General features: G+C 34.9%; 1 protein-coding gene across 5 annotated transcripts; it reads right to left on the bottom strand.

Annotated features, from left to right (window-relative positions):
- Positions 1 to 5,118: 5,118 nt before the first annotated feature.
- Positions 5,119 to 7,102, bottom strand: LOC125424011 (phosphatidylinositol 4-kinase gamma 4-like). Of its 5 annotated transcripts, none has more exons than XR_007242780.2 (3): positions 6,557 to 7,102; positions 5,767 to 6,381; positions 5,119 to 5,605 (listed from the first exon to the last, which is right to left on the bottom strand). XR_007242780.2 is itself a non-coding variant. In XM_060811445.1 (3 exons), exons 1-3 carry the CDS (start codon positions 6,930 to 6,932, stop codon positions 5,996 to 5,998), a joined length of 450 nt encoding a protein of 149 aa, XP_060667428.1. In that variant the 5' UTR covers positions 6,933 to 7,102; the 3' UTR covers positions 5,612 to 5,995. The 5 variants fall into 5 exon arrangements, 1 of the variants encoding a protein (XP_060667428.1); XR_009634111.1 differs by having other exon boundaries at positions 5,767 to 6,603; positions 6,916 to 7,102; XR_009634112.1 differs by having other exon boundaries at positions 6,916 to 7,102.
- Positions 7,103 to 7,998: the final 896 nt, after the last annotated feature.

Genomic DNA, 7,998 nt, shown 5'->3' with positions numbered 1-7,998 from the left:
AAATTGGAGGTTGGGGTGCGGGGGACTGGGCTTCACCGGTGGCCGGCGGGTGTGGCCGTCCGGCCACTGAAATCCGGCCAAACGGTTGGTCAAAGAGAGAGGGGGAGAGAGTCAAAGGAGAGAGAGAGAGAGAATTCCTTGCTGGTTTTTTTACGGGCTCGGGGAAGAAGGAGAAGGGAAGGAAAGGAAAAGAAAAGAGGAGAAAGGTGTTTTCCCACGTGGGGAAAAGAAAGAAAAGAAATAAAAGAAATAAATTAAAAATTAATTAAATAATATTATTATATAAAACAACAATAAAATAATATGATCTTATACATGGTTGACATCTGGCATCTCACCATGGTGACACATGGTCACATTTATTAAGTCACACGTGGCATATCGTTACACGTTTAAAAAAAATAATATTAAAATAATACAGTATTTGAAAAACTCTACAAGTCCATAACTTTCAAACCACATGTCCAAATCGGACGTGCCACTAGTCTACGAACTCGTATCGACTAGTACTTCACAATCATGCCTGAGTCAAAGCTCAAATTTGCATGAATAAATAGTCAACTCCGGCATCCCTTGGACAATTTGGACCTCAATTTGTTTTGCTCATACTTTCAAACCGTAGCTCCGTTTTCAACGTGCTACTAGTCTACGAACTCGTGCCAACGTGTACTTCGTAACGGTATCTCAGTCAACCTAGAATTCCAACCGGAACAAAAAGTCAACTTTTGACCCCTTTGGTCAATAGTCAAAGTCAAAGTCAACGGTCAAAGTTGGAAAATTTCCGTTGTACTTTGGGACGGGGTGTTACACAGGACCCGTCCAAAATTCCTCACCGGAACCCTAGACAAGCCCTGATCCCAAGAAAACCCTACCGGACCTTCCAATGGAAAATCTGGCAGAACCTCCCCTAAGAGTTGGACTTACCACAAATTTCCTGCACTGAAAGCACACTTCTATATACATCCCCTTATTCCTCCCACATTACTACAATATAATTCCACAAATTTGCAACACTCCAAATGAATAACAGTAAATCAGTGCATAATTAACAACTAAATATCCAATACAGTATACAGAGCATTATAAAAATAAATGTGGAATTAATACAATGTCAGATAAGGAAGCAATACAAGATGAAGAGGAAAAAGAAAAGAAATGCTTCTTGAACTTTCGGCAATGAACTGAGACGTCGGGCTCGCCCCAGATGATCCACGTCTCCCAACCTGGACCTAGGGGAACGGAATTTAAAAAAATATGAGATGCTAATCATCTCAGTGAGTGACCCTATCTACTGTACAATTATAATAGTAACAAAAATTATAGTACACTTGATTAATTAAGAATAAATAAGTAAGTAAATAATAATTAATTGAAGATAATATTTTCTCTCAAAACCTTTACGATTCACTCGGTTGGAAAAGTTCCTCTTTTAAAATATTTTCACAAAACCCGTTATTCGTATTCCCCGAAAACCAACGAAACAATTAGTTAACTAAATCTCAAATAAAATATAATAAATCAAGCATCCAAAATTTATAATGAAAATAAAATAGGAATAGAAATAAAAATAATTTGTAGCAATTACTAAATGATTAATAAATGTCATAAACAAATAATACCGAAATATTAATGAAACTTACATTAAGACAATTCAGGAAATAATTAAATAATTAAAATAAATCAATTTATTGAACAATTAAGCAAAGGAAAAATTAAATCAATTTAAAACCTCCATTAGAAATAAATAATAAAAACAACATTAAATATATTCTTAATTTAAATACAATTTCAAAAGATTTATTTTGAAATCCAAGTTCTGAAAATCACTTGATGTACCCACTATATACCAATGGCGCCAACAGTACCCAGCGTCCCAAGATACCGCCAGACAGGAGGTTAAAAAGAGAAACCGACATACGATCGCGTGGCGTCCCACCGCACCGCTGCAACCAGGTATCCCGGCCATGGAGGGGCGGTCTACCCTCATCCGATGGCAACCACAGGACAATCCCATAAATCACCTGCATGCTACTCACACCCACCTGTGCGCTAATCATATCCATGTGCGCACTAATCACATCATATACACAGAATACCAGTACGTGTATGGTGTATCTAAAAATCATAAAAGCCACATATTTATTTTAAATCTCAAAATCTTATAAATACCACCGGGTTTATTCCATCCAATTAAACCCGTAAATTTTTCACAATTCCTTTATAAATCATCGTCATAAATTCATCGCATAAATACCATCAATTTCAAATTCAGCAACTCTCAATTCAAATATCCAAATCTTCCAATGGCATAAGATCAAGCCATTAATATTCCCAGCATAAATATTTTTAAAACATAATAATTTAAATCCATATTTTTCTCAAATTCTCAAAATCAATTTAAATCAGTACTATGAAAACCATATAAATTCCTTCAATATATAATAAATTTAAAATAAATAATTTCCTTCAAATCCATACAATCAATCCATACCCAAGTAAATATTAAATCACATAAATTTATAAGGTATTAAAATCATATAATTATGCACAATAAATCTAATGATAAACATAACCATAAATTAAAGGAATCAAAACCACAATTCCTTTAAATTTACAAATATATATTTTTGGCACCAAAACATATATTAAAAACATTATAAATTGGCAATACAATTCTAGATAGAAATTCTCATAATATTGAACACATAAACATATTTTTGAAATATTCCATTATGAAATATTCCAACAATGAAATTTGATAATAATTACCAAAACCTCAAATTCCTTACAACCAAAATATTTTATAATATACAAATATTTAATTCCATTCAATTTTGGCATCAAAATTCCAAATATAAGTTTACTAAATATTCAACACATCAAACATAATTTTCAAATAACAAATTAACACAAAATATATATATCTTAACATCCCAAAATAATTTTGAAGGTGGGTCACTCACCTCGAGCCCGCAATTAATCCAAGATCCTTCATGGGATCAATTCTACGATGTACACGTGCTCCTAGAATAACAATTTACACACAGTCAAATAAAATAAGATTTTATTCGGGTAAATAATATCCGGTACTCGGGGGGACTAACACAAACGTTAACCAAAATTGACGAGTAATATACCAAATCGAAGCTTGAGTGACGAGAATTACTAATCTGGTCTTACTTCCCGGAGATCGGACCGGTGGTGGCGAGAATCTCACCGGAAAACTCTCGGCCTTTAGAGCCTCAATTCTCCCAAACCGTCTCGAATTGGAGGAAAAGAAAACCGGATCTGGGTTCAGGGGGTCAGAATTAGTGGGGAAGGACCGGCGGTGCAACTGGGTACTCGCCGGAACTGGATTTTTCCGGTGAGCCGCCGAATCCCACCAGAAACCATCATCGCTGGTGGCGCGTCAGGTGGCTGGTGGCCGAGATTTTTGGGGGTTTTGTAGATCGAGGGGAGAGGGTTCCAACGGGACTGGCGGTGAGTCAAACGGAGGCCAGACGGCGAAGAGATCTAGGTTTGAAGATTTTCGGTCCCTCACCGGAAAATACTCCAATCCCGACGCGTCGAAGATCCGGTAGCCGTGAAATTTGGTGGGCTGGTCGGAAATGAGGAGGTGGTGAAGGGTGGCTGGCGCTTGTGGCCTGAAAATGGCCAAAAATGGGTCAAACGGCGGTGGCCGGTGGTGGAGGGGAAAAATGGCCGCGCTAGAAAACGCTCCGATCCCGGTGCGTTACCGACCGGTTGGCCGTGAGATTTGGGTGGCCAGTCGGAATTGAGGAGGCGGAGGCAGTGGGGTGGTGCATGTGGCCCTCCGGTGACCGGACGATGGCCAATCGGTGGTGGCCGATTTTTCTCCCCCTCTCTTTCTCTCTCCTCCTTCTCTCTCCTCTCTCTTTCTCTCTCCTCCCCCCTCTTTTCACATTGGTTTAAGGCCACCGTGGGTGGCACTGTTCACCCACATGGACCTCTAAGATGTCGACACGTGGTGTCACTGTTCATACAATGTACATAATTCGAAAATAGAATAAAATATTGCGGTAATTGGAAATCTTTGCAGACCCATAACTTTTTAACGTATGTCCAAATTAGGCGTGCCGCTAGTCTGTGGACTCGTATCGACGAGCATTTTACAACCACATATGAGTCAAAGCTCATTTCCCCATAAATAAAAAGTCAACTCTGGCACCCTTGGACAGTTTGGACCCCAATCTTGTTTTGCTCATATCTTTCAAACCGTAGTTCCGTTTTCAACGTGCTACTAGTTTACGAACTTATGCCAACGTGTACTTCGTAACGGTACCTCATTCAACCTAGAATTCCATCTGAGTCAAAAAGTCAACTTTTGACCCCTTTGGTCAACGGTCAATGGTCAACGGTCAAAGTCAACAGTCAACGGTCAACCTCGGTCAAAGTTGGAACTTTTCCGTTGTACTTTGGGACGGGGTGTTATAAACAGCCGCGGTAATTCCAGCTCCAATAGCGTATATTTAAGTTGTGCAATTAAAAAACTCGTAGTTGGACCTAGAAATGGGTCGATCGGTCCGTCTTTCGATGAGCACCGATCAACTTATCTCTTCTACCGACGATACGCTCATGGTCTTAACTGGCCAAGTCGTTTCTCCAATGCTATTACTTTGAAGAAACTAGAGTGTTCAAAGTAAACCTACTCTCTAATACCAAATTTGTTGGATAAGAGGAGATTGAATAAATTCTATTTGGTAAAGAGAAAAGGAGAGGTTGAGCCTACTTAAAATTGAAAAGAAGAGAAGGACAAAAGAAAATAAAATGCACGTTTATTAAGGCTCTGTTTTAATCATCTCAAACTGGTCGCGGTACAAGCCTATATATATAAGGCTAAAAGAAGCTGTTCAAACTAACAACCGCCATATGCTTTGCTGTTTTTCTTTTCAATAAATGTAAAAATACAGCTCATTTGAGTACACATATCAACCTATTAACTATCTACGTAATACATTTAAAGCTAGCTTACGTGTGGCAACTTGCTATGGTTTTAGTAAATAATTTGACTTCCTTACATTAATTTTAGACACATGTCAATTTTCTACTCTCTTAACCATGAAGTATCCAAATCAAACTTTTCCTCATGCTGCCGACTTTGATACAAAATTACAAATTATTTATTATTTACTTTTTAACACAGTCCAGATGTACATATATATGCAACAAATGCCAATTTACCCCAAAAAAAAAAAGAAAAAATTTACAAAAAACTGCTATCACCCGATTGTCAGGAGTTATGCTAAAGTGCCTATCTGGAAGCTTTTATCAGAAAAAAATATAAATCAAATAAAAATCCATTGAAAGTTTAAGTTTTTGGAATTAATAGGCATTCAACAGCTTTGCTGTACATTTCATGAATTCATCTTCATTTGAGCAATTAGACATTGATTTCTCTGCCTTCTCAACCATATTCTCCATCTCGGACTTATTATCAAGAAAATCACTGCAAATTATTCGTCCAATGTCTCTGGGTGTGCTTCCAGCCTCTGCTCCTTTTTGAAGGAGTATGGTAGAAATTCATAGTATCCTGGCAGACTTCGGGGACGGTTCCCATTTAGCAGATCCAAGTGTAATCTTCAAACTGTAGCAGCAGAAATGGAAGAGCATAAATTATTGGGTTTGGAAAAGAAAACTAAGAACATATTATTTGTAGCTCACACTGAAATTATATATGGAAAGAACTTTTGTCAAAATACATTTATGCATTGCAACAAGTAAACTGGAAAAAGCTAATTGAAATACCACAAGCAAATTGAAAAGAGTAATTAAACTCTCCGGGGTAGACATTCCATGATCAATGAGCACCAAAAACGTATGGCCATCTTGGTCTTTGCCCCATAGTATATTTCCGGCGTGGCGGTCTGTATTAGCCAACCTTATGTCCAAAATTACTATTTTGTGGACCTCCTCACCTGGCCCCTGTCATCACAGCTTCCTTCATTCTCAATGAACTTCCGCAAGGAGCCAAGTTTCATATTGTTCCCTCGGCTGCATTATCAAACAGCAGGCTAGAACACTCCACTATAATGGTTGGAGGAACCCCAAAGAAGCCACTATGGTCTAAACAGTATGCACCATATTCTCTATATGTTCCCTCTCCAGCAGTCACTCCCTTTTTAAAACATTCACTAGCATCGGTATGACCCCGTGGATTATTGAAACTGGTTGGTTCTTCATATACAGGTTTAAACACAGAAAAGTAGACGCCCCTTGTTCCCTCCGCAACCAGAACCGGAGGTTTTACCCTCAAACCGATGGCTGTGCCATTATACGATTGAAATATGACAAGAGTCTGTAATAAATCATTCTCTCCTATTTTCTTAACAGAGTTCCACTTATCATATGTCGAACACAGTTCTGAAAGTTGAGAAATGTATAGAGGTTACAGTAACACAGTTCTATTGGTTTCAATGAAAAATAATAATAATAATAATTTTATCTTTATGAGATCCAGATTCCAAAGTAGATAATTGATGAATTTTTATAAACATATAAAATAAAGATTGATAGTGAGAATGAATTTTGTCTACACCTTGTTCTTTTCCTCGCACTCCATTGTCAGAGTTTGTGAAGGTCGTGCTTGAGACCCAGATTCCAAGATAGAAAATTCATCAATCCGACAATGAATTATAAAAACTTGAAAGACAGGACTGACAATGGACTTTTATAAACATATTTTGACCCAGTATCCAAGGTAAAAAATTTCTGACAATGAATTATATAAAATTTAAAAACGGAACTGATATGGAACCTTTTAAAGATATAGAAGAAAGATTGATAGTGATAATGAATTATTGGTACCGTTTTCTTATAAAATTTAAAAACAGAACTGATATGAATCCTTTTAAAGATATAGAAGAAAGATTGATAGTGACAATGAATTATTGGTACCGTTTTCTTCTCATCATCCTATTCTGTTGGAGGTTGGAGGTTGGAACTTGAACTTCATGTTGTGCTTGGAGGAAGTCTGATTTTTTGAGTCCTTGTCGTTCATTGTTGGAGGTTATCAATGTTTTGCTTGAACTAACTTCGAAGGATTTTCTTGAACGTCTTAAACTATTTTCTTAGTTGTTGGACGTTGTGAATGTTGTGTTTAAAGGAACTCTTTTTCTAATCAGATCATTTTTCCAATTAAATAATAATAATTAATAACAACAAATGAGAACGTGTCAATTCGTCAAGCGTGCTGTTATTATTATTATCATTTTTGTTTTTCGTTGTATTTTTTTTTTTTTTAATTTTCCTCACATTCTTTCAATTTTCTCATTTGATTTTCTTTCTCCTTCTCTTTATATCCATTTTTTATATATTTTCTTTTTCTTTTTTTTTTTCTCTTCATTGATCTGTTACAAGTCGGTTTGACCAAAGAAGCTCTCTATTTTCTTCCTTCTTCTTTCTTCTGCTTCTTGTTCAAAAATAATAAAAATAAATTATTAAACCAAATATAATAATAATAATAATAATAATAATAATAATAATAATAATAATAGTAATAATAAATTTATTCTTATTAGATCAAAATAATAAAAAAACATAAAAGTTAAAATTTATTTTTATTTTTAATTTTTTCTAATTTTTATTTTTGTTTAGTTTGGTCTAATTTTTTTATGTTTGAGCATAAAAAATTATTATTAATTTTGGTCAAATAAAATTAATTTATTTAATTTTTCATCTAATAAAAATATTTTTATTAGACTAAAAATTCCAATTTTATTTTTATTTTTATTTTATCTAATTTTTTATGGTTTGGGCATAAAAAATTATTATCAATTTCTATCTATTAAAATTATTTTATTTAATTTGTAGTTTAATAAAAAATAAAAATTCCAATTTTATTTAATTTTTATTTTTGGCTAATTTAAATCCAAAAAAATTTAATTTAAATAAAATATAAATGAATACAACTTTTCAAATAATAAATCATAAATATAAAATAAAAAAATAACAAATTTATTTTTCTAAAAATATATATTT

Source organism: Ziziphus jujuba, chromosome 9, assembly GCF_031755915.1.
Source record: "Ziziphus jujuba cultivar Dongzao chromosome 9, ASM3175591v1".
NCBI classification, from domain to species: domain Eukaryota; kingdom Viridiplantae; phylum Streptophyta; class Magnoliopsida; order Rosales; family Rhamnaceae; genus Ziziphus; species Ziziphus jujuba.
The sequence above is the reverse complement of the archived record's forward strand: the minus strand, read 5'-3'. Positions and strand labels throughout refer to the sequence as shown.

Coding starts and splice junctions, on each gene's coding strand:
- LOC125424011 (XM_060811445.1), bottom strand. Junction 6,382..6,556: donor AGTGCGAGGAAAAGAACAAG/GTGTAGACAAAA, acceptor CTCAACTTTCAG/AACTGTGTTCGACATATGAT.